The sequence below is a fragment of the Lynx canadensis genome, chromosome A2 (assembly GCF_007474595.2).
Source record: "Lynx canadensis isolate LIC74 chromosome A2, mLynCan4.pri.v2, whole genome shotgun sequence".
Taxonomy (NCBI): Eukaryota; Metazoa; Chordata; class Mammalia; order Carnivora; family Felidae; genus Lynx; species Lynx canadensis.
The window spans coordinates 10492068-10519679 of record NC_044304.2 but is presented as its reverse complement, the minus strand read 5'-3'; the positions used below and the strand labels follow the sequence as shown (position 1 = coordinate 10519679).

Below are 27612 nucleotides of genomic sequence, written 5' to 3'. Positions count from 1 at the left end.
AGAAGAATAGATACTGGGTTGCCTGGGTGGCTCCAATGGTTGAGATTATGATGTGAGCCAAAATCAAGTCAGGTGTTTAACAGACTGAGCCACCCAGGAGATGCACATTTATTCATTTTAAACACAAACTCATTTCTAATCTCTTATTTTATGTTGAAAGGAAACTTGAGGGAAAGTTGCAGAATAAATGTTTGAATTAACATGCATTTAAAAGAATGCGTACATGTAGACAAAAAGATATACAATAAATGAGAGATATACATTTAAATGATGACTTACTTTTCCTGTTGTAATGTCTCAAAGACATCAAAATCTGAAGTACGTTTGAATTTATGCATTGAGAAATTCTTTTACAGTTAAAGAGGATTAATAACTCCAAATTGATTCTACATTTCTTCTTTTACTTGAAGATGGGATTACAACACAAAATGCCTTTACCCAGGGGAAGTTAAATGGATGAATGAAGAAGCTTAATCTCAGGGTCTTAACAAAACTTAATTGGGAAAATTGTATTAAAGTCCTAATGCTAATGTAAAATGACTACATTAGTGTTCTAAAACATTTATGCTGGGTGCATGGATGGTTCAGTCAATTAAGCATCTGATTTTGGCTCAGCCGTGATCTCAGGGCTCATGATCTTGAGCCCCATGTCAGGTGAGCCCCACTTCTCTCTCCCACCTCTCTCTCTCTCTCTCTCTCTCTGCCCCTCATGGGATTCTCTCTTTGCCCTTTGCTCACTTGTGCCTTTTCTCTCTATTTCAAAAATAAATTAAATTAAATTAAATTAATATAAAAATAAACACATTATGTTCTTATAATTCTGTGAATTAGAAGCTGAAGTAGCTCTCATTGGGCTAATATGAAGATGTTTGCAAGACTTGGTTCCTTCCAGAAACTACAGGGAAGAATCTGTTTACTTTTCTATTCCAAGCTTTTCCAAGCAAAAAGTATCTATAAAAATAGATCTACCCTATGACCCAGCAATAACACTGCTAGGAATTTACCCAAGGGATACAGGAGTGCTGATGCATAGGGGCACTTGTACCCCAATGTTTATAGCAGCACTCTCAACAATAGCCAAATTGTGGAAAGAGCCTAAATGTCCATCAACTGACGAATGGATAAAGAAATTGTGGTTTATACACACGATGGAATACTACGTGGCAATGAGAAAGAATGAAATCTGGCCTTTTGTAGCAACGTGGGTGGAAGTGGAGAGTGTGATGCTAAGTGAAACAAGTCATACAGAGAAAGACAGATACCTTATGTTTTCACTCTTATGTGGATCCCGAGAAACTTAACAGAAGACCAGGGGGGAGGAGAAGAAAAAAAAAGTTAGAGAGGGAGGGAGCCAAATCATAAGAGACTCTAAAAAACTGAGAACAAACTGAAGGTTGATGGGGGGTGGGAGGGAGGGGAGGGTGGGTGATGGGTATTGAGGAGGGCACCTGTCGGGATGAGCCCTGGGTGTTGTATGGAAACCAATTTGGCAATAAATTTCATATTTAAAAAAAAGTATCTAAACATATGCCATACAACTAACAAAAGCCTCACAAAGAGGGGCTAAAGGGCAGCTCTTAACTTGTGACATAGTATGCAATTCCTAAATGTTTGGCAAATGTGTCATGAAGCTGAGGTATGTAGTGCTTGGGGTTTATATCAAGGAACTTAGTTGCCCTCCTTGTTTAAAAGGAAAACAGGAATGTTCTATAGATGGCAGGGCTGTGTCTCCACCACAAGAGGTACATGGTCTAATATATATTCCAAGGTGACTTTTGTAACACAGAGGTCACAACTCAATCAACACGTGGTATTTTGGAGGTCCAAGGAGTGTAATCCAGACAGATTGCTAGTCCTAGACTTTGGGGAAATGCTGAAACCAGGCTTGGGATAAGGTGCTGGGAGGTCTGTACTCTGGGAGCAGTGGTGTGCACAAGGAAGGATTAATCAACCCTGGATATGCGTGGTTATAACCTGGTCTATTGGGAACACAATCTCCAGGAAAACTCTCCCTTGTGTCCACACCAGTGTCCCCCAGGAAATCATGTGCTGTAGGTCAGAGGAGTGGGAGGGAAACGTGCCCTCTCAACAGAAGAGGAAACTGTAAGTATCTCCTGTGTGAAGTCCCTCTGCTTGTACCACCTGATGGGACCTGGTTGTTGCTTCTGGAGTCTGAAGCTTGGCTGGGAGACTCACGCTAGCCTCCTTCCTGCTGTCTTGTGTGAGGACAGAGTTTAGCCGCCACCAATAACCAACCATCCAGGGGAAATTCAGACTGCCGCATGGGCACCTCTCCCTCAGAGCTCCCATCCAGGTGAGACTGGTGATTGTATTTATTCTTGGGAAGCTTATTCATTGAAATTCAGGTACCATTTTAGATTGTTTAGGGGAATGATAATGGATCTGGGTATCTTGAGTTAGAGCCACTCCGAGCTTAATTGTTGGGGTGAGGGTTGAGAACTCATGGAAAGAACACAGCTCAGAGAGCAATGATTTGGGGTGTGTGTGTGTGTGAACCTTGTGGAATGGGATACGTATACAGAGCAGAGGTATATGGTCTAATATATTCCAAGATGACTCTTGTAACACAGAGGCCAGAAATCAACACATGGTGTTCAGTAGGGGCTCTATGTCAATTTAAATGATGCCTTTGCAAGTAGATTCTAAAATACAAGCAGTACATGGTGTGGGTGAGTGACTCCTCTCTCTTAAAGGGGAACCAGCAACGAGGCCACCTATTTCTTTGAAATTGCCTGACACCAACTCTGATACCTCTCCTGGTAATTCTCCATTCCCAAACATGCTTCCTGTTTTGGACCCAAATAGCTCGAAGTAGGATCATCCTCGGGGCCTTAGCAGAGGCCATTCCCTCGGCCAGCACACACTTCCCCAGACAGGCTCTGGGCTCCTGCCTTCCTTTCCTTGAGGTCTCTGTTCTAAGGTCACCTGTTCACTGCTCTTGAAAAAACACCAATTACAAAGTAACCCTCGTCACCACACTCTGCTTTACACTGACCCTCGTTTCCTCAAAGTTCTTAACACCCTCTGATGTCTTATTAATATTTTTATTTGTTTCTAATCACTCTCCATCATTAGATTATAGTGGCTTTTGGTTTTCAGTATCCCGTGCTCATGGCCTAGACAATGCCTGGAACATATTTGACACTCAGTACATACTCCTCCAATGCAGGAAAGATATTCTTAGTAAAAGAGTAAAATGCACGACCTCTGTTGGGAAATGCAGAGAATGAGACCAAAATGCCTAATCAGAGATGCAATGAGAGGAAATCCTTTCAAGGGGACAATCCATACACAAGACACTGAAATTAACTTCTTGACTGCACAATATAAATTGGACCCTTTCAACTATGTGAGTCATGCCTTCAGGTGAAAATTGATGATATCTCTTTCCTCTTTCCCGGGGGCCAGTTCAACCTCATGGAACCAGGAAATGATACACGACTATTAGAATTTCTGCTTCTGGGATTTTCAGAGGGACCAGAACTTCAGCCCCTCATATTTGGGCTTTTCCTCTCCATGTACCTGATCACTGTGTTTGGGAACCTGCTCATCATTCTGGCCGTCAGCTCTGACTCCCACCTCCACACGCCCATGTACTTCTTCCTGGCCAACCTGTCCTCTGTAGACATCTGCATCACCTCCACAATCATCCCGAAGATGCTCTTGAACATCCAGACACAGAGCAAAATCATAACCTATGACGACTGCATCACACAGATGGACTTTTTCTTAATCTTTTCAGTGTTGGACATGTATCTCCTGACCATGATGGCCTATGACAGGTTTGTGGCCATCTGTCACCCCCTGCACTACACAGTCATGATGAAACCCCAGCTCTGTGGACTGCTGGTTCTGGTGTCCTGGATCATGAGTGTCCTGCATTCCTTGTTACAAACCTTAATGGTGTTGCAGCTGTCCTTCTGTACAGAGGTAGAAATTCCCCACTTTTTTTGTGAACTCAATCAGATGACCCAACTGGCTTGTTCTGACACCTTTTTTAATAACTTGGTGATGTATCTTGCAGCTATGCTGCTGGGTGGTGGTCCCTTCATTGGGATCCTTTACTCTTACTCCAAGATAGCTTTCTGCATACAGAGAATCTCATCAGCTCAGGGCAAGTATAAGGCATTTTCCACCTGTGCATCTCACCTCTCGGTTGTCTCTCTATTTTATTGTACTGGCCTGGGAGTGTACCTCAGCTCTGCTGCTACCCAGAGCTCCCACTCAAGTGCCACAGCCTCGGTGATGTACACGGTGGTCACGCCCATGCTGAACCCCTTCATCTACAGCCTGAGGAACAGAGACATAAAGGAGGCTCTGAGGAGATTCTCTGGGATGGTAGCTATAAAAGTTCCAGTTGTCCTGGGGTTGAAGAATTTCCCATGATTGTAGGCCTGATGGTCTTAAACGAATAAGTTGTGTGTGTGTGTGTGTGTGTGTGTGTGTGTGTGTGTGTTTAAAGCAAATTGTGGTTATAGAGAGTGCTTCTTTCATTTATTTCCTGGAATTTTTATTTTTTCAACTACTCAGTACAATTTACTTACTTATTTAAAAAACTTTTTTTTTTTACCTTTCTCTGATATGCAATCATTATTCCTTCATTTTCTTCCTGTATTTCTACCAATCACTGAGCATGGACTGTTTTTCCATTTCTTTTAGTCTTCTTCAATTTCTTTCGTAAACCTTCTAGAGTATTCATTGTACAGATCCTTTACCTTTATTTGTAAATTGATTCCAAACCTGTGATATGGAAAATTTAAGAATTCCTATTTATCTAGTGGAACTGCTTGGATTTCTTAAGAATAATTTATTCCCAAATGACAAAAATTACCCCAGTTAATATGTCCTTAGTTTTCCTAAAAGAGTATTCATTTGTTACCACTCTGATGGAAAAAGTTCAGTTTGATCAGTAGTTCATTTCTATTCTATTCTGTTTTATTCTATTCTATTCTAAATCTGACACCACAGTTTTTCACTTTGTGTCTGTCATTCTTTTGTATATCACTACAATAACTGTTCTTCCTGATGAACAGATAAGTGTGTTTTATAAGAGACCATTAGCTTTTTTCTCCGAATTAGGATTCCATTCTCTTCTCAGGCTCTATGTCCCCAGTGCTTACATTAGTCACTGGCAACACTGATTATCAAAAACTTGTCTACCAGTGGAGTCTACACGGAAACAGAAATTCAAATAAGTAGAATGACTCAATATGGCTTTGGAGTCAAAGATGACCTCGACTATGATAAAGCAAATTTTAAATTCTCCTTTGTATTGCTATGCTCTACATTTCTTCTCAAGCTGTACATCTCTCAATCAAGTATGGAATAGCAGTGGCAGTGTTTAAGGGGATTTATTTGCTGGGGTGAATGATTGGTTACTTATTGCCGTCAAAAGACTTATAAATAAAAACAATAAAATGGTCCTGAAAGAAATTAAAGAAGACATAAATAAATGGGATGACATCCTGTGCTCATGCTTGGAAGATTTTTTATTTAATTTTAGGATGGTTTTAAAAATGTTTTCCAAGAACACCGCATTTTTGTTATTTTCAAATTATCATTGAATCTGTAGATCTTTGGGTAGTATTGCCATCTTAACAACTTTAATTCTAACTTAAATTTCTCCTAAGGAAGGATCACAGCTTTGCTCTCAGTCTGGGCTCCACATCCAGGACCCGCAGCATCACCACCACCAGGGAGCTTGTTAGAGAAGCAGGGTCCTCGGGGCCCCTGGAGACCTGAGGAATCAGAATTTGCATTTCAACTACAGTCTCTAGTGAATTGTGTGCACAAGGAGTGGAGAAACCTTAGTGTGGGACAGGTTTCCTCACCTTCTCGCCATTGACCCTTGGGGCTGGATAACTATTTTTGTCGGGTGCTGTCCTGCGGCTGAAGGTATTCAGAAGCACCTCTTCAGACATGGACAAAAATCCCAAGAGCAGCTCTGGTGGGAACCACTTCCCAGAGTTTCAGAACCGGAAACATCCCGACATCATTCCAATGAAGACTACTTGCTGATTGGTTTGTGCCTTTGAGCAGCACATTGAATTCCTCTGAGCCCATTTCTACAATAGCAAATACAGCTCATGAAAGTACTACATCATAGATTGTACTTTTGTCAAAATTAAACCATAGAATCCCTTTAGTGTGCTAAGCTAGTCTATGCTGCAGAAAATCGAAATGTATCTCTTATAGTAAATAAATACGTCATCATGAGGGAAAAATGACAGTTTGTAACTTGTGATCTAATAATGAAATTCCTAATTGTTTTTGCTAAACTATTACACAACCAAAGAGGTTAGTACCCCAACTTTTTAAAATTCATTTACTAAAATTCAAGGATCCAAGATGCTCAGAGGGTCCCCGAGGGACTGTGAGGAACAGTAACCTCCTCACTTCTGGAAGCTTTGCACCCGACCACCTCCCCTGATGCCCAGCAAAACCTATGTGAGAACACATTTATGTCTCCCCAAAGATGAAAGTGCCAATATCTTCCTAATGTCAAACACCTTACATATGGTGGGGCCAAGGGAAAAAATGAGCGAAGGGATAAGCCAACACTTCACAAAAGGAAGTGCACGCGATTGGCTGCAAGGTGCGCAGTTACAAGGTCAACCATGGAAGACTTTGCTTTCACGTGCCTCTTGCATCATTACTTGGGCAATTCGCTTTCATGGGGGCTGACAGCAGGTGAGGGCAGCCCTGTTATCCCTTTCTCTTTTAATGTTTATTTCTTTCAGAGAGAGAGAGCACAAGCAGGGGAGGGAGGGTGAGAGAGAGCACAAAGCAGGGGAGGGACAGAGAGAGTCCCAAGCAGGCACCATGCTGTCAGCACAGAGCCCAACATGGGGCTGGATCTCACGAATGGTGAGATCTGAGCTGAGCCGAAACCAAGAAGAGGTCTCTTAACCCACTGAGCCACCCAGGCGCTCGTCTCCCTTCCCTATGTGACGTCCTCTCATTGACACTCTTGGACTCTGGGTATTGGTCTCTTTTTCACAAACCCAAGGGGCACCTTGAATCCTCATTCTGTATGTCAGCCACTGGACAGAGGCTTCCCCGACCATGCTCTGTAAATGCTCCCGACATCATGACAGTCCAGTTTTGTACCAAATAACTTGTTTCATATGATTATGCTTGACCGCATGATGCCATCCGTATATTTATATTTTTGTTCTCTGTCCTTGGTGCTACACAGAAACATACGCTGGGCGAAGGGATTTCACCTTCTTTGTTCACTTTTGTTTGTGTCACAAATGTGTGTGAATATATGGTTAGTATGAAAAACCCAAGGATATGAAAAATTATAGAATTTAAAAAATAAGGGATAATGAAACCAGGTTAAAATGACTAGTTTCCAAACAACTGTCCACAGCAAAATGATGTGAAAACTAAAATCTAACTGAAATTGGCTATAAAAAAGAAATTGTTAATGATATCAACATGGATTCATAATTAACTTGTCAATGGCCTACACGCGAAAAAATGTAATATATAATGTTCCTACAATGCTCAGTTTGTATTTGTGGGATGACTCAGAAATTAGGTCTCAATGTATAAGGACATTGACCATATGGCAAGGTTGTATTTCACTTTCATTGGAAAATGTTGAATTGCTAAATAACATCTAGAATAAAGGGATGTCTAAACTAATACTGGCATCAACGGATATCTATCTGGAAGAATATGAAACTGGTCCTCTCCCGCAGGCACGTTACCAACATCAGAGGGATTATGACCTCAGTGTAAGTGTAACCATACAATATAGCAGAACATCAAGGAAACTACATATAACATTCACAGGTGAGCAAAACCACTAAATAAAGCCATAATCTCAGAAGTAGGAAGATAGATTTATTTAAATAAAATTGAAAATTTTTATGATCAAAATATGTTGCAAAAATCAATTGAGAAACAATGATCTCAGGAAATCGTTTGAAATGTTGATAATGTTTTAAAAATAAAAGAGAGAGAGAGAGAGAAAATAACCTATGAGCATATAACAATAATAAAACCAATCAGAATGGTCATCAAACATATGACCTTGGCTGAAACTGAGGGATGGTTTAGGAAAATAACAAGAACTGTCTCTTTCACCCAGCAACCTGGAAAAAAACTTACAGGGCTGTTACACTGTTTGTGCTTGAAACTTTCAAATAGGAGCCAAAGGGTTATTCTGAATTTGTTGGCATAAGAGTAAGTGTTACAAGGTTGAAGGCAGAACCTGAGAGCAGCTGTATTACAGATACTGACATTCTTTCACCAGGAGTTTCCCAGTCTCTGCACCCATCCTGCCCAGAGCCTGCCCTGTGGTGGGGAGCGTCCTGTGCCTTGTAAGATGTTCAGAGCATCCCTGACCTCTGTGCACCCCTCTCCAGCGTGACAGACAAAGTGTCTCCAGACATTGATCAATGTCCCCTGGGGGACAAAATTATACTCCATGAGAAACACACAGTGAATTTAACAATCTCAACATATTTTTTCTAGCACGGCCATAATAGCAATCGAATGATATAGAATAAGAAAGATCTTCAAAAGTGTGAACGGCAGTCATTCGGCGAAACTGACATTAGCACTGAATAAATACATTATAACTTAATTAAGCGAGAAAACACACAGACACAGGGATATGCTCTGGGGGAAATTGGATTGGCCCTCAGGAGATGACATTTAGTGTTCTCGACTTCCACTCTCTCTGACCCTCTCATCCACGGACTACGAGGCTGAGTTGTCTGACAGGAAGGTCTCCTTGTGGAAGTCTGAATCCCTCCCTGGATGCTGAATTCCTCCCTGGATGCTAGATTATAGATCATTTTCTCCTCAATGGAGAAAGCAGGAAGGTCAGAGACGCATCAGCCCCCAGCCAATATTAGTACCCAGAACACCAGATGAAAACCACACCCATTCCTGTCTAAGGTTGCACACACTGACAGACAGGAGACTAGGAGGTATTTTTGTCACCCTGTATCTGCTCGTTAGGTACATGTCTCTCTTCTTACTCCAGCATGGCTCCCAAGTGGACAACCCTTTGACACACAAAGGACATTTCTCTAATGAATCTCTGATCCCAAGAGACCAGTTTGGAAGTAGTAACTGCAGTTAGGTTTTTTGTTCTTCCTTTTCCATGAATGTGACCCCTTCCTGATGAGTAAACTCACAGCACCACTGTGAGTTACAGTTTCCTCCAGGTCTATGTATATGGGATCAATTCCTTGATTTCTCTTTCTGTTGCTTCATTATTGCTGTATAGAAATGCAACCGATTTCCGTACATTGATTTTATATCCTGCAAAAATTCTTAACAAGATACTAGCAAACTGAATTCAACAGTGTATCCAAAGAATTATTCACCATGATCACATGGGATTCATTCCTGAGCTGCAAGTCTGGTTCAATATTTGCAAGTCAATGTGATACATCACATTAATAGAAGAAAGGACAAGAACCATATGATCCTGTCAGTGGATGCAGAAAAAGCATTCAACAGAACACAGAATCTTTCTTGATAAGAATCCTCAAGAAAGTCGGGATAGAAGGAACATACCTTAACACCATAAAAGCCGTACAAAAAAGGCCCACAGCTAATGATCACCCTCCATGGGAAAAGATTGAGAGCTTTCCCCCAAAGATCAGGAGCATGACAGGGATGTCCGCTGTCACCGCTGCTATTTAACATAGTGTTGGGGGTCCTAGCCTCAGCAATCAGACAACAAAATGAAATAAAGGCATCCAAATTGGCAAAGAAGTCAAACTTTCACGTTTTGCAGATGACATGACACTCTACGTGGAAAACTCGAAAGACTCCACCAAAAAACTGCTAGAGCTGACACATGAAGTCAGCAAAGTCTCAGGATGCTTGAGTGTTTAGAAGTTCCCTAACATCACGGCACTGAGCCCTGCATCAGGGCTGACACGGTGGAGCCTGCTTGGGATTCTCCCTGTCTCTGCCCCTCCCCCATCTCTCTCTCTCTCTCAAAATAAATAAATAAACTTAGAAAAGAAACTCTCCAACAAAGCAGTTAAAGCTTATGTGACAGTATTAAAATATACAGAAATAGAAACTCGAAATATCTACTGTTCATTTGCGTGTGGCTCCTTTAATTCACCAAAGCGCACACTTTACATATGCAGGTTCTAGTGTGTAATTACACTCTGATGATTTAATTCAGTGGAAAAAATCGAATGGGGCATGGCTAAGGTTAGGATCTAGAGAACGGGTAGCTGATTCTCACTTAAGAGAGCTGGGAGATAGCACTTCTAATGGGGAAGGAAGCCAAATGTTAATATGGATGTATGAACCATGGAATTACATTTAAGTAATTCACATGATAAAGCAGTTTGTTTCCATAAAGAAAAGATTAACCTCCATATGGGAACCGTATCTGACCATAAATTGGTTGAAGACAGAAGAGCACTACAGCCAAGCCCAACACCACGCATGAGCCTGAGAAACACAATGTAGAGATTCACACCTGACCCCAGACCCACGAGGAGCCCAGCAGAGATCAGAAACGCTCCCCCGCACATGATTCCATTTGATTTTAAAGGTATTACGATATCTCATTTGACAAGGACCGCCTGTTATACAGCAGTAGCTGACTGACACAATAACCCAAGTGAACGGACCTTAGACACTTAGAAGATGTGCTGATTTTTATTTGTGGCAAATGATCTGACGTTGAGGAGAGCACTCATGACCGTTCTGTGATTCAAGTTTATTTCCCACGACGTAACGAACAAGTGGGCTCCCTTCTGGGTAACTGGGAGAGTTTGAAGGACATGCACGTTTGTGCAGAAGAACTGGGGACCCTGAGCCACATGCCAGCAGGACATCCAGTCTTGTGTGAAGCATCCTCTGGTCGTGCAGGTGGGAGCGATTTCCGAGCGGGACGGAGGCACAAAATGGGTGGGGCTGATACTGTTCATTTGCCATCATTTGTGACAAATACTGGGAAAAGGAACCTATTTCATGCTACAGTAGGAAGACTCATGATAGTAGGCATCGTTTCAAAGCTTTCAGAAGAAACGGGAAGCGAATTCGGAGATAAAACAGAAGACACTAAGCAACCCCTTACCTCAGTGAACAAACCATCTCAGCTGCGGACAAAAGCCTCCATGCTTCATTAAATAGAGGAGCGCATGAAAAAGAAGTATTTTGCATAGGAACACAATGGGTGTTTTGTTTCCTCGGGTTTATGGTCTCCTCTGACACCAAGAACATATTAGATCAATCTGTTTATTCCAATTTGTCTTTCCATGTTGACTCCACGGGGAGGTACATATTTTCTCATCAGTTTTGCCAGTGGCTATGATAGGCTCCTGGACGCCGGGCTGAATAACAGAAAACAACAACAACAACAACAACAACAACAACAACAACAACAGAGTCCAGTTACGAGACACAGAAGTGTGTTTGTACAGTAATTGCCAGACATTAGGCTTTTCACTTCTGAGGCATCCATTTCAAAGACCACCGTTCATATTAACACATTGCCAGGCGTATGATTCAGTTACTATACAATCATGCAGGCCCCCCCTCCCACAAATTCCCCCATTAGAAAGCCCTGGTAATCTAGGTAACAACTGTGAGTGACCCCACTTTTCCCGTTCGGTGCCCACATTCCGTTACTGGGCTTTTTGTCTGGCTTTTGCTGTTGTTATTTTTGAGTACTGGGGGATAATATTTTATTATTCTTTTTCTTTAACTGTTTACATGAGTGTAGTTGACACACGATGTTACCTTAGTTTCAGGTCTGCAATACAGTGATTCAACTTCTCTGTACATTATGCGGGGCTCACACAGGTGTACTGACACCTGTCCCATTACCGCTAGTACATCATCGATGACTATGTTCCATACACTGTGTCTTCCATTCTCATTATTGATCATTCCATAACTCCGTCCTGCCTCTCCTTGGCCCATTCGGCCCATCCTCCAACTCCACTCATGTTTTAAATTCATCCATAAAAACTGAGCCCAGAAAAACATAGTCACTCCCCCCATGGACCCCCCAAAAGCCAGATCCTTCATAGTGCTCTCTTTCCTTCCCTGTTAAAGTCTCTCCCTCTCTGAGACCTCCTTGAATGGCTTTTGGGAATCCCATGTGCCCTCAACGTTTGTGAGCAATGAACCTTGTGTTTTTAGAGTCCTCCGGTGGGTGTTGCTGAGGTGTGTCTTGTGACCAAAATAAGAACCCAAAGGCCAGGGCAGTCACAGCATAGGCTCTGGTCAGGGAAACACTTGTGGGAATGTCCACAAGCACAAGGGCATATGCAAATGCCTGGGGTTTCCTACCTAAGCATTGGTGTCAATAGCCTGAGGCTTAAATGGACCCCTGCTAGAGTCCACATCGTCAAAGAGTTCTTAAGGAAGGGACTTAAAAGAGATTGACAGACTCCAGGTGAAAGCAGTGGTTTTGTATTTCCATCTACAATAAAATTATGTGGAGGGCCTAGGGGCCAAGTGTAGTGTTTTTCCACATGAATACCCCACCTTGGGATTATTCTTTGGGGAAAATCAGGGAAAATTTATGTGGCATCGTAGAAATCATGGTATAAATTCATTTCAGTTTGAAATGAAATTATTTTTTGGGAGACAAACTTGCCCATTGTAAGGTAAAGAAATTTGCTGGCATTTGTGATCCAACATTTGGGAAAACACTGGGAACGTATGAAAGTGGAGAAGGATGAAATGGTATATCAGACAGAGCAGAAGCTTGATAAAGTGAGTTACCTCAATGTATAAAGAAGTTGAATTCAAACAAATGGAAATGCCAGGAAATAAATAGAAGGAGCAGATTCTACTTCCCCAGACTGATCAAAGATTAGAAGTTCCCGGCTCTGAGACTCTGAGCCCTGCAATCATGGGCACGTCTTTGGCCTCAGGACGATTGTCCCATGCATTGCTGGAATGCCAACGATTCTTTTCAGAGCCCTCTTTATGTCTCTGTTCCTCAGGCTGTAGATGAAGGGGTTCAGCATGGGCGTGACCACCGTGTACATCACCGAGGCTGTGGCACTCGAGTGGGAGCTCTGGGTAGCAGCAGAGCTGAGGTACACTCCTAGGCTCGTACAATAAAATAAGGAGACAACCGACAGGTGAGATGCACAGGTGGAAAATGCCTTATACTTGCCCAGAGCTGATGAGATCCTACGTATGGAGGAAACTATCTTAGAATAAGAGTAAAGGACCCCAGCCAGGGGAGCACCACCCAGCAGCACAGCTGCAAGATCCATCACCAAGTTATTAATAAAGGTGTCAGAACAGGCAAGTTGGATCATCTGATTGAGTTCACAGAAAAAGTGGGGGATTTCTACCTCTGTACAGAAGGACAGCTGCAAAACCATTGAAGTTTGTAACAAGGAATGCAGGACACTCGTGATCCAGGACACCAGGACCAGCAGCCCACAGAGCCGGGGGTTCATGATGACCATATAGTTCAGGGGGTAACAGATGGCCACAAACCGGTCATAAGCCATCACAGACAGTAGAAAGTTGTCCAATCCAGCAAAGACAAGGAAAAAGTACATCTGAGTGATACAGCCTTCATAGGTTATGACTTTGCTCTGGGTCTGGAAGTTCCAGAGCATCTTCGGGACGGTGGTGGAGGTGAAGCAGAAGTCCACAAAGGACAGGTTGGCCAGGAAGAAGTACATGGGGGTGTGGAGGCGGGAGTCAGAGCTGACGGCCAGGAGGATGAGCAGGTTGCCAAACACAGTGATCAGGTACATGGAGAGGAAAAGCCCAAATGTGAGGGGCTGCAGCTCTGGTCCCTTTGAAAATCCCAGAAGGTTAAACTCTGAAATTTGTGTATCATTTCCTGTTTCCATATGCTGGAGATGACTACCAGGGAACAAAGAAATAACATGACTAATTTTCTCAAAATGAACATTGCAAATATCGTTGAAATTCTACAATTCTTATTTTGCATTCAAAAGATCAATTTCTATAGTTTTTTACAGAAATTTCCCCTCTCAGGGAAAAATCTCAGGGGAAAAAGTCCCCTCCCCAAGCCAGCCCTAACTAGGGCTTCACATCCCCCAGTTAGCTTTTTCCCCAACTACTCATCTATTATATATTTTTAATGAGGAATTCTGAAAGCTGTCATGAGTTTGAGGAATAACTTTGAACACTCACTAACCTCCAGGTAAAGAGTGTAACTGTCAAGAAACAAAAGCCTGGAGGGTTCAGTGATGGAGAAAGGGGATAAGCAAATGAAGACCAGATAAAATATCAGGAGGTGACAGGTGCCGTGAAGAAAAACAAAGCCTGTGTAAAGGGAAGCGTGGATGGAGGGATGGCTCTTCCTGGTTGTTCGGGCACACCGGCACACATGTAAACAGAGCCCTCGAGGAGACAGGAGACACAAGGTCCTCTGGGGAAGAGTGTGCCCATCGGAGGGAACTATGGGTGCGACGGCTCTGAGGAAAGACGTGGGTTTTTCTAAATTAATTTTTTAAAGCATGAGGGTGGTCGACACACCAGGTCACGTTAGTTTAGGGGGGCGCCACACAGTGATTCAACAAGTGTCAACATCACGCCCTGCTCACCAGGCATGGAGCTTCCATCTGTCACCACACAGCCTGTGACAGCATCACTGACAGTATTCCCTCCGCTGGGCCTTTACCTCCTCTGAGTCTCCCCTTCCTGAACATGGAAGGAATTCCTCAACCGGAAGCCAGTGTCTCCCACTCCCCTTCACCATCCTGCCTTTTGTTGTTTGCATATTGTGTTAAAGACCCAGGCTCAAAAGAAAGCCAGTGTGTCCAGGGGAAGGAGCGAGAGGAAGACTGATGAGAGGTGGTGGCAGGGAATGTTGAGGAATGAGGTGGCCTTCCTGACACTGATGAAACTTCCCGGCACAAGGAACCCCTCCTTCACATGGTGGTCCTTGCACTTTATTAATTTCATTTCCAAGGAATCGTTGAATAGAAATGGGCCTTCTTAGCTTCATATGTTGGTAGTAATCTGGCACCTGTATTTTAAGGGTCGCGTACTGGAAATGTGGGTTCCAGGACCTCTGTCTTGAGAACTGCTCATCACATACACACACACACACACACACACACACACACACACACGCTCTATAGCCTCCTTGGACCATGTCACAACCAGACTATTCTCACCTCTAGTCGCAATAATTAGGCAAACAATGATACAAGGCAAGCTGTGCAATATCAGATTGTCTTTCCTATAAGTTGCAAAAACATCCAAATTCTAGTAGATAAGTCTCCAGTGAGCATGTAGATATGGGTCTCGATTTTAAGGTGATCATTTTGTGTCCAGTATTTACAGAAACAAAAATCAAATTCAAAAACTGAGAGCAAGAAAAGTGGGGAGAAATATCTAATGAGCTCAGATGGCCCCTGGTGGTGATGGCCCCTGGTTCTGGCGACACCCCAACCCCCAGGTACGTCTCCTTCAAGCCCAGAATAATGAAGCAGCAAAAAGCAATTTATCTAAAAGGAAAAGTTAGGATGTCTAAGTTATCAAGACATCCCGCTAAATAACAAGCAAGGGAAAACCCCCACAATTCTCTAAGGGTAATACACAGAGTACAACAAAAGTGGCGGATTTTAAAAGATTATTTGCTAATAAAACCCCACCTCTTCTAAATGATATAAAATGCAACACCTTCATCATCAGAGACTCGTGTTTTGAATTTTGGATCTACATATGTTTGCTTTTTGAACTTGGAGAACCAACCAAACTACTCTTTTTTTCATTTAAATTCTACTCAGGTAACATACAGTGCAACATATTGTTTTCAGGAGTAGAATTCAGTGATTCATCACTGACAACACCCGGTGCTCATCACAGCAATTACCCTCCTTAATCCCCATGACCCGTCTAGCGCATCCCTCACCTACCTGCCTCCAACAATCCTCAATTTGTTCTCTATCTTTATGAGTCTCTTCTGGTTTTTTTCCCTCTCTTCTCCTCCCCCACCTTCCCAACCAAACTACTGTAAATGCTAATATCATTCCCCAAATAGTAGGGCTAGAGGTATCTATCCTGCTCAGGTGGTTGGCAGATTTAGTGAATATGCCATAAAGAACTTAGCGTAGTTCCCTCAATGGATAATGAGTGCTTCTTACTGGTGAGGAGATTTGACCAACTTTTTCTTCTCTCAAAGTCCCCATCACTCCCCACTTCTGGGGCCCAATTCCACAGCCTTATTTCAGTTTTCTTCCTCTCTCCACCCATCACAGGCTAGCACCCCTCTAGCCAATATTCACATTTACCCCCAAGAGATCTCTCTATATTACAATTACGTTACTGTCCACATTCCTGATTTAATGCTTTCATCTGACTCCCCCCTGGAGAATGAACCCCAAATCCAATATTTCCAACACTTGGCTTGCCTCCCCTGACTGACCCAACAGCTTTGCACTCATGCTGCCTCACCCACATCAATTCTACCGACACTGAACTTGAGTTGTAGCTTCATCTCAAGCCCCAGTCTCAAGACTCCGAGCCCCTACACACCTGCTTCCCCTCTGGTTGGAATCATCCACTGATCTATTTGGAAGTTTTCACCTCTTCTGTCTTGAAACTCCCATCTCCTCTTTCAGACAGCAAGGAGTCGTCTCCTTCATGAATGTGTGTGAGTGTGTGTGTGACTATGTGTGTGTGTTTTGACATTCCCACAAGAAAAAAAAGACTTTCTTTTGTGATAATTTAGATGTGGTGTTATCACTGTAATTTTTATTTAATTCCATATATGTTTCCCTGCTAGACTGTGGGTGCCCTGGACATGTTATACTTACTCCCACCCTTTACCCCCAGACATAGTTTGGTTGGGGACAGTGGTAATAAATACATATTGCATGAACGAATGAGAGATTGTGCTCACAGGAGTTGTCAATGAAAGGAGAGAGAACACAAACAGGGAGCTGTTAGCACAGGAACAGAGAACCAGGGAGAGGAATGTTTTCCATATTCTGAGACTGGGACCATTTGTGGGGTCAGGGTGTGGATTGCAAGAATAAACTAGAATAGAAAAACTAAGGCACAATAGAAAATATCAGAGCACGTCGTACGTGGTCAGGGTGCAGACCAATCACTCGTGGTTCTCCTTGTTGAGTTATGTGTGTGTGCACGTGAGTGTGCAAAAACGTGTTTCCTTTCTTCATATGTCTATCCCTGAGAACATTGTGTCAGATACACTCTGCTTTCTTCATTGAATGTAAGATCCAAACGAGCAGGACCTCACTTCTTTCATTCATTTTTTTTGCTGTTTCATAAAGGTGTGCATTTATATAGTAACACATTTTTAGAAAATGGAATTTATAAAATACAAGGAATAGCAGAGAGAAGAAAACTGGGATAAATACTGAATTCAAAATAAACTTATTAATTAAAACTGAGTTAAAAAGACTCTTCTGTAGGAAAAGATATAAAATAACAATTTCATCACATTAACACACGTCTCAAACTCAAAATGGAATAGGCAAAAACCTCAAAAAAGAATAAGAAAACAAGAATTATGATTATAACTGACTTTAAAAATAATGCAGGGAGCAGACTATAAAATTATAATTTCATCCGTTACAAACATAAGTGGGGTCACACACACTTGTGAGAAAGATATAAGTTGAATGCAAGAGAAATTCACGTTTCCACAGGACGGCAGAAGGACGACTGCTAGTTTAGAAAATAGATCCAATCACAAAACAAAAGGTAGCAGCGAGGAAGCACTGATGGGAGGTAGGTGGCAATACATACAAAAGGCAGTTTGTTACTACAAGGCACAGAGAAAGCAAGGGGTGGGGAGAAAGTATGGCCGACGGGTAGATTTGACCACTCAAAGTTTATAAACTCTCACACCACCCAGAAAATATATCTGTACATACATACAAGAATTAAACAGCAAATAGCAAACTTGGCTTAAAATTTGCAATTTTTTTTTTTTTTGCTTTTTAAAGTTTTTATCTAAATTCTAGTTGGTTAAAATATAGTGTAAAATTGCTTTCAGGAGTAGAATTATTTGTGTGAAAAAATGCAATCAAGAGGACGGAAGAAAATGATTCAGCAGGAGCAACAAACAAAGAAAAGAACACTCAGACTCGATGTAAAAGTCAAAGAAATTACACTGATAATTTACGACAGTGAAAGTAAATGGCCAATAAACCCCAACATAAATTTGTCCTCCAGGTAATGAAATAAGTGCAAAATAAAACCCTCTAGCATATGCCTGTTTGCGTTTTAAATAAACTTTTCAAGTGACCTAATGGAGAGAAGATTCCGTGAAATGTATGTCTCCAGAACTGCAGTTGCCAGGTCGTGGCTCCCTCCATTGGTCTGGACCTTTCTAAAAGATACAGAATATGCTCCAAAATACCCCATCTTAAAAATATTGTTTAAATTCCCTCACTGCACCTCCTTCCATACCTAATAGTGTATTTTCATATTTCCTTTAACTGCAAAACTCTTGGGAATTGTTCAGATTATCCTGGAAGACAGTACCCGGCGTTCCCTCGTTAGTCGCATCAAACTGATCTTTTATTCCCACCACTTAATTGTCAACAATAATCCTTATATTGCTAATTTCAACAGACACTTCCTTTTTTTCACATCTTAAATAAATTGATTATAAATGAGTGGGTTGGGCACCTGGGTGGCTCAGTCGGTTAAGCGTCCGACTTCAGCTCAGGTCATGATCTCGCAGTTGGTTAGTTCCAACCCCACATAAGGCTCTGTGCTAATGCCTCAGAGCCTGGAACCTGCCTCAGATCTATGTCTCCCTCTCTCTCTGGTCCTCCCCCACTCACACTCTGCCTCTCTCTCTCTTTCTCTCAAAAGTAAATAAACATAAAAAAAAATAAATGGGGGAGACTGGGTGGCTCAGTAAGTTAAGCGTCTGACTTTGGCTCAGGTCACGATCTCGCAGTTCATGAGTTCGAGCCCCACGTCAGGCTCTGTGCTGACAGCTCAGAGCCTGGAGTCTGCTTCAGATTCTGTGGCCCCCCTCTCTCTGTGCCCCTCACGCACTCTTATCTGTCTCCGCCTCTCTGTCTGAAATATAAGTAAACATTAAAAAAATGAAAGAGTTCACCGTGCCAACAAACACAACGATCTTTCGGCTCCGAGACCAGGATGGTTAGGCTGTCAGGTGACCTCAGAGGAAGGCTTTCAGATTGCATTCCCTTGGAACCTTCCCTGGAATACCTGCTGAGTGCTGAGACTCACCTAGATGGGGTCTCTGAGAGGAAGGTCTCCAGGTGGAAGTCAGAATTCCTCCCTGTTTGTTGATGATGGAAAGCAAGCTCTATTCCCAGAACAGGAAGGAGTGAAGCATTGGTCCCCAAACCAGACTTAAGAATCCCAATGCAGAGACCATGTCTCCTCCGGCTTCGGATTAAACATGTTCTGGATCTGCAGCCGAGGAGGTATTTACAGCTCCTTATGTTTGCTGCATCTGACACAGCAAAATGTGTCTGAAACGTTGGACACATTTCCCATTGTTACTCCAACCCCTGAGCCCATCTCCCCATGGGAACTTATCTGGACAGAATGGAATTTTTTCCTGGAGATTCCCTGTTCCCAAGAGATCACATTAGAATTCAGGCATATCCAATTTTTTTTACTCCTCCTCGAACTTTCCTGGCTTGTCTAACATTGAAACTTTTCACAGACCTGAGTGAAAGTTTCTTTTTCCAAATCTAGGACTCAGGAACCTGTCTTGACTATGCCCTTTGGCTCTCCGAAACATTGAGTTGTGGTGGGAACACAACTCCTGATAGTCTAGAAAATACCTATTCTTTCTTCAACAAGAAAAAGTGTGTTCCTTTGCTATACAACCATGGGTTTAATAATCCTTGGATTTGATATTCTTTTGACAAATCATCTAGGAGTTTCGTATGTTTAAGACAGGTTAAAAGTTGACATTTATAAAACATTTGGTAATTCTAGGTGTATTACGAAGCTGTAGTCATCAAGACAGTATGGTACTGACACAAAAACGGACCCATAGAACAATGGAATAGAATAGAAAACCCAGAAATGGACCCAAAACAATATGGTCAATCTTCGACAAAGAAGGAAGAAGTGTCCAGTGGAAAAAAGGCAGCTTCTTAAGCAATGGTATTGGCAAAATGGAGAGCAACATGCCAGTGGAACTGGACCACTCTCTTACACCATACACCATTCACAGAAATGAATTCAAAATGGATGAAAGACCTAAATGTGAGATAGGAAACCACTCAAATCCTAGAGGAGAACACAGGCAGCTATCTCTTTGACCTCAAATATAGCAACTTCTTGTTACCCGTGTTGCCGTAGGCAAGAGACACAAAAGCGAACGTGAACTATTGGGACCTCACCAATGTAAAAAGCTTCTGCACAGTGAAGAAAACAAAAGAATTAAAAGGCTTCCTACAGAATGGGAGAAGATGTTTGTAAATGACACATCAGATCAATATTCGTGTGTGTGTGTGTGTGTGTGTGTGTGTGTGTGCGCCACATTTTCCTTATGCATTCCTCTATTGACAGACACTTAGGTTGCTTCCATATCTTGTCTGTTGTAAAGAATACTGCAATAAACATAGGGGTGCATATATGTTTTCAAATTGGCGTTTTTCTTTTCTTTGGAAACAGTAATGGACTTATTGGATCATGTTGTCGTTCTATTTCCAAGTTTTGAGGGCCCTCCATACGGTTTTCCACAGTGGCTGCATCCCACCAGCAGTGTGTGAGGTGCCTTTTTCTCCACTTCATCACCAGCACTTGTTTGTTGTGTTTCTGATTTTAGCCCTTCTGACCTGTGTGAGGTGGTATCTCCTTGTGGTTTTGATTTACATTTCCCTGATGATGACTGATGATGAACATCTTTTCATTTGTCTGTTGGCCATCCGGAAGTCTTCTTTAGAGACATGTCAATTCAGAACCTCTGCCCAATTTTTTAGTGGATTGTTTGGGTTTTTTGTTGTTGTTTAGTTGTATGAATTCTTTGTGTATTTTAGATATTAACCCCTTATCAGATATATCATTTGCAAACATCTTCTCCCATTCAATAGATCAGGTTTATTTTGTTTTGTTTTGTTGTCTCCTTTGCTGTGTAAAAGCTTTTAATTTTGATGGAATCCCAATAGTTTATTTTTACTTTTGTTTCCCTAGCCTTAGGAGACTGGTCTAGAAAAATGTTGCTATAGCTGATGTCAGAGAAATTACTGCCTGTGTTCTTTTCACGCGGTTTCAAGTCTCACATTTAGGTTTTTAATCCATTTTTAGTTTGTTTTTGTGTATGGTGTAAGAAAGTTGTCCTGTTTCATTGTTTTACATGTATCTTCCCAGTTTTCCAGCACCATTTATTGAAAAGACTGTCTTTTCACAGATAAGCATATGGTTTCACTCTTATGTGGATCCTGAGAAACTTAACAGAAACACATGGGGGAAGGGAAGGAAAAAAAAAAAGAGGTCAGAGTGGAAGAGAGCCAAAGCATAAGAGACTCATAAAAACTGAGAACAAACTGAGGGTTGATGTGGGGTGGGAGCGAGGGGAGGGTGGGTGATGTGTATTGAGGAGGGCATTTTTTGGGATGAGCACTGGGTGTTGTATGGAAACCAATTTGGCAATGAACTTCATATATTTAAAAGAAAGAAAGAAAGAAAAGACTGTCTTTTCCCCATAGTCTCACCTCTTAAATTTTTTTAAAAAATTTATATCCAAGTAACAGATTAAACCCATTTAGTCATGTTTTATTTCTGGAGTCTTTATTCTGTCCCACTGACCTATGTGTCTATTTCTGTGCCAAAAGCATACTGTCTTGATTACTACAGCTTTGGAGTATATCTTGAAACCTGGTAGGTCTGTTCTTTTTTCTCAGGATTGCTTTGGCTATGCAGGATCCTCTATAGTTCCATACAAATGTTAGTATTATTTGTTCTAGTTTTGTGAAAACTGCTGTTGCTATTTTTTTTTTTTTTTTTTTTTTTTTTTTTTTTTTTTTTTTTTTTTTTTTTTGGAACAGAGAGAGACAGAGCATGAACGGGGGAGGGGCAGAGAGAGAGGGAGACACAGAATCGGAAACAGGCTCCAGGCTCTGAGCCATCAGCCCAGAGCCCGACGCGGGGCTCGAACTCACGGACCGCGAGATCGTGACCTGGCTGAAGTCGGACGCTTAACCGACTGCGCCACCCAGGCGCCCCTGCTGTTGCTATTTTGATAGAGATTGCATTGAATCTGTCGATTGCTTTGCTTTGGGTAATATGGACATTTTCACAAGAATAATTCTTCCAATCCATGAGCGTGGAATATCTTTCCATTTATTTATGTTACCTTCAATTTCTTTCACCAGTGTATTATAGTTTTTGGAACATAGGTCTTTCACTTTTTGGCTAGGTCGATTCCTAAATATTGTATTCTTTTTGGTGCAATTGTAAATGCTGTTTTTAAATGTTTTTCTTTCAGCTGCTTCGTTGTTAAGGTACAGAAACATTGCTGATTACTGGGAATTTATTTTGTCTCTTGTACTTTACTGAATTAATGTAATACATCTAGTAATTTTATATGTATGTATGTATGTATGTAAAATCAAGTTAGTTAACATGCACTGTAGTATTGGTTTCATGAGTAGAACCCAGTGATTCATCACTTCTATAGAACACTCAGTGCTCATTCCAATAAGTGCCCTCCTTAAATACATGCCCATCACCCATTTAGCTAACCCCCAATCCACCTCCCCTCCAGGAACCCCCAGCCTCTTCTCTGTATTCGAGAGTCTCTTATGGTTTTACTCCTTCTGTTATTAACTTATTTTCCCTCACTTCCCCTATGTTCATCTGTTTTGTTTCTTAAATTCCACATATGAGTGAAATGATATATTTGTCTTTTTCTGACTGACTTATTTCGCTTAGCATAATGCACTCTAGTTCCATCCACATTCTTTCAAATGGCAAGATTTCACTCTTTTTGATCACTGAATATTATTCCATTGTATGTATATATATCACATCTTCTTTATCCACACTTCTAGGAATGTTTTGGTAGATTCTTTTGGATTTACCATGTATGGTATCATGTCATCTGCAAATAGTGACAGTTTAACTTCTTTACCAATATGGATATCCCTTATTTCTTTTTCTTGTCTGATTGCTGTGGCTAGGACCTCCAGTACTATGTTGAATAAGTGTGAGTGGACATATTTTCTTCTTCCTGACATTGGGGGAAAAGCTCTCCACTTTTCACCATTGAGTATGATGCTACCTATGGGATTTTCATAGGTGGCCTTTATTATGTGGAGGTATGTTGCCTCTAACCCCACTTTACTGAGGTTTTATCATGAATGAATGTTGAATTTTGTCAAATGATTTTTCTTCATCTATTGAGATGATCATATGATTTTTATCCTTCATTTTGTTGATGTGTATAACATTGATTTTCGAAATATTGAAATACCCTTGCATCCCTGAAATAAATCCTACCTGATCATGGTGAATGATCTTTTTAATATACTGTCGTGTGTGGTTTGCTAGGATTTTCCTGAGGATTTTTGCATCTATCTTCATCAAGGATACTGGTCGATGTTTTTCTTTTTTGGGGGTGTCGTCATCTGGTTCCAGCATCAGGGTAATGTTGGCCTGATAGATGTATTTGGAAGATTTCCCTCCTATTCAATATTTTGGAGTAGGTTGAAGAGAATAGATACTAACTCCTTGTTAAATGCCTTGTAGATGGGGCATTTGGGTGGCTCAGTTGGTTGGGTGTCCAACTTCAGCTCAGGTCATAATCTCATGGTTCATGAGTTTGAGCCCCACATTGGGCTCTGTGCATTGGGCTCTGTGTTGACATCTTGGAGCCTGGAGCCTGCTTCAGATTCTGTGTCTCTATCTCCAAAGGCAAGGGGATTAAAAGCAAAAATTAACTATCGGGTGCTCATGAAGATAAAAAGCTTCTGCCCTGCAAAGGGAACAATCAACAAAACTAAAAGGCAACTGACAGAATGGGAAAAGATACTTGCAAATGACATATCGGACAAAGGGCTAGTATCCAAAATCTATAAAGAACTCTCCAAACTCCACACAAGAAAAACAAATAAGCCAGTGAGGCCAGATCAGCGACTGAAATGACATATTTTCCCCGGGTCCGTTTCGAACACAACCATGTTGAATAAACATATCGTCAGATGTGTTCCACAATCACCAGATAAGCCCTCGGCTACCCCCCAGTCACGAAGTACCTCTTCAGAAAGCTTTATAAACTGGATACTGCCACATGAGTGAATCAGCTTTTCCCCTTCAGCACACACATTCTACTCAATACAATTCTCCAAGAACGTGTGAACCCAACACCAGCTACCCACCCTGGCCATGGTCCTTGAGAAAGCCAGATCCCTCTGCAGCGCTCTCTCTCTCTCTCTCTCTCTCTTCCTCTTGACCCTCTCTCCCCTTCTGAGACTTCCCAGAATGGCTTTTGAGCATCCCATGTGCCCTCCAGGATTCATGAGTAATAAACCTGGGGATATTAGAGTCCTCTGATAGATGTTGCTGATGTGTGTCCTGCAGTCACTATAAGAACCCAAGGGTTGGTGCAGCCACAGCATAGGCTGTGGTCAGGGAAAGGTCTGTGGGACTGTGGACAAGCACATGGGCGCAGGTGAGTACTTGGGCATTCCTAGCCAGAGCAGTGTGTCAATAGCTTGAGGCTTAAATGGAACAATGTTAGAGTCCACATCATCAGGTGGAGTCCTAAAGGAAGTGAAGGAAAAGACTGAGACTCAAGGTGGAAACTGTGTTTTTGTATTCTCATTGACAGTAAAATGATGGAAATGGCTTACTGATCAATGTAGCTTTATTCCGTCTGAAGCGTATAATTCATGATAATGATCTCAGGAAATCTAGGGGAAATTTACCCGGCATGGTGTAAGTCATTTGAGGTGAAATTCATTTTAAGAAATCCAACTAGTCCCATGTGAGATACAGAAATTTCAGCACTTGTAACCCAAGGTTGGGGTAAACTTTGGGGATGTCTGAAAATAGACAACGGAGAAACCGTCTGTATTTCAGTCACAGCAGAAGCTTAATGAAGTGAGTTCCTTAAATGTAGAGAGAAGTTGATCAAAAATGCCAAGAAAGAAATAGAAGGAGTAGATTCTACTTCCACAGTCTGATCAAAGATTGGCAGTTCCTGGCTCTGGGGATTTGAGTCCTTCAATCATGGTCATGTCTTCAGCCTTTGGATGATTAGTTCTTATATCACTGGATCCCAACGATTCTTTTCAGAGCCCTCTTTATGTCTCTGTTCCTCAGGCTGTAGATGAAGGGGTTCAGCATGGGCGTGACCACCGTGTACATCACCGAGGCTGTGGCACTTGACCGTGAGCTCTGGGTAGCAGCAGAGCTAAGGTACACACCTAAGCTTGCACAATAAAATAAGGAGACAACTGAGAGGTGAGATGCACAGGTGGAAAACGCTTTATACTTGCCCTGAGCTGATGAGATCCCACGTATGGAGGAAACTATCTTAGAATAAGAGTAAAGGATCCAGACAAGCAGACCACCACCCAGCAGCATAGCTGCAAGATACATCACCACGTTATTAAGAAAGGTGTCAGAAGAGGCAAGTTGGATCATCTGATTGAGTTCACAGAAAAAGTGGGGGATCTCTACCTCTGTACAGAAGGACAGCCCCAACACCTAAGGTGTGTACCAAGGAATACAGGACACTCGTGATCCAGGACACCAGAACCAGCAGCCCACAGAGCCGGGGATTCATGATGACCATGTATTGCAGAGGGTGACAGATGGCCACAAACCTGTCATAGGCCATCACACTCAGGAGAAAGTCATCCATCCCCGCAAAGTTTATGAAAAAGTATATCTGTGTGATGCAGCCTACATAGGTTATGACTTTGCTCTGGGTCTGGAAGTTCCAGAGCATCTTCGGGATGGTGGTGGAGGTGAAGCAGATGTCTACAAAGGACAGGTTGGCCAGGAAGAAGTACATGGGCATGTGGAGGTGGGAGTCAGAGCTAATGGCCAGGTGGATGAGCAGGTTCCCAAACACAGTGATCAGGTACATGGAGAGGAAAAGTCCAAATATGAGGGGCTGCAGTTCTGGTCTCTCTGAAAATCCCAGGAGAAGAAATTTTGATATCCGTGTAATATTTCCTGGTTCCATGAGGTTGCACTGACTGTCAGAAAGAGGCAAAGGACATCATTAATTTTCACATCAACAGTTTACTCACATAGTTGAAATGCTACCATTTATATTGTGCAGTCAAGAAGTTCATTTCCGTATCTTGTCCCTTTTGTCCCCAAAGGATTGTCCTTTTGAAGAGATTCCCTCCTGTTTCATCTCAGATTAGGTGTTTTGGTCTCATTCTCCACACTCCTCAGCAGAGGTCATGTATTTTACTGTTTTACTAAGAATATCTTTCTTGCATTGGAGGAATATGTACTGAGGGTCAAACATGTTCCAGGCATTGTCTAGGCCATGAGCATGGGATACTGAAAACCAAAAGCCACTATAATCTAGTGATGGAGAATGAAGAGAATCAAATACAAATATTAATAAGACATCACAGAGTGTCAAGTGCTATGAAGAGACAAAAGCAGATATAAAGGAGAGCATGGATATGAGTGCTATTTTGTAATCAGTGTTTGGTCAAGACCAGTAAACAAGGTGACATTTGATCAGAGACCTGCAGGGAAGGAAGGCAGGATCCCAGAATCTGTGTGGGGAAATGTGTGATGGTAGAGGGAATGGCCTCAGCTAAGGCCCCGAGGATGATACTACTTGGAGCTATTTGAGTCAAAACAGGAAGCATGTACGGGAAGGGGAATGAGCAGGAAAATGATCAGAGATCCTGTCAGGCAATTTCAAAGAAATAGGTGGCCTCCTTGCTGGTTCCCCTTCAAGAGAAAGGAGTCACTCACCCACATTATATACTGCTTGTATTTTAGCATCTACCTGCAAAGTCTGCTGTAAGTTGACATAGAGCCCTCTAGAATACAGTGTGTTGATTGAGTTCTGGCTCCTGTATTATAAGAATCACCTTGGAATATATTGGACCATGTCCCCTGCTCTGATGACGGATATCATTTCACAAGGCGTGCGCACACACACACACACACACCCCAAATGAGTGCTCCCTGGGCTGTGTTTTTACCATGACTTCTCACTCCAACCCCAACAATTAAGTTCGGAGTGGGTATAACTCAAGATGCGCAGATCCATTATCAGTCCTGCAAATGATGTAAGTTTTCCATGAACAAATAAAATTGACAAGTCAGACTGGCATGCTCATTTTCTTCCCTGTATTTAACGAAACACAATCTGCTCAAAATCAGAGAGAGAGAGAGAAACAAGAAAGTGAAATAAAATAGAAGTGGCAGAAAAGATCTAATGGCTCAGGTGATCGCTGAAATCTGAGGGGCCATGAAGAAGAAAGAGCATCCCTGGTTCAAGTCTTGTTACCTCCCTGATGCCCAGCAAAAATAGTAAGGAGCAAAATTAAATTCAGTCAGAAGACGACATTGGTGGGATCTTCAGGGTGTGGATCGTCTTACAGAGTGAATGCTCCAAGAGAAAAGTGTGCTAAGGGAATAAATCAACCCTTCGGCACAGGAAATATGCAAAGCACAGCAAAA

At 42.0% G+C, this 27612-nt stretch overlaps 2 protein-coding genes and 1 pseudogene across 2 annotated transcripts; 1 reads left to right on the top strand and 2 right to left on the bottom strand.

Moving 5' to 3' along the window:
• The first annotated feature begins 3438 nt into the window (after positions 1-3438).
• Positions 3439-4407, top strand: LOC115505163 (olfactory receptor-like protein OLF4). The gene has a single exon (XM_030302601.1). The coding sequence runs from the start codon at positions 3439-3441 to the stop codon at positions 4405-4407; it is 969 nt and encodes a 322-aa protein (XP_030158461.1).
• An 8474-nt stretch (positions 4408-12881) lies between these two features.
• On the bottom strand, positions 12882-13886 carry LOC115527762 (olfactory receptor-like protein OLF4). Its single transcript, XM_030335567.1, has one exon. It carries the CDS (start codon positions 13848-13850, stop codon positions 12882-12884), a length of 969 nt encoding a protein of 322 aa, XP_030191427.1. The 5' UTR covers positions 13851-13886.
• An 11329-nt stretch (positions 13887-25215) lies between these two features.
• On the bottom strand, positions 25216-26140 carry LOC115505154 (annotated as a pseudogene).
• Between the last annotated feature and the right edge of the window lie 1472 nt (positions 26141-27612).

Bases quoted from the DNA above. Each gene is read 5' to 3' on its own strand.
- LOC115505163 (XM_030302601.1), top strand. From the start codon at position 3,439: ATGGAACCAGGAAATGATACACGACTATTAGAATTTCTGCTTCTGGGA.
- LOC115527762 (XM_030335567.1), bottom strand. From the start codon at position 13,850: ATGGAAACAGGAAATGATACACAAATTTCAGAGTTTAACCTTCTGGGA.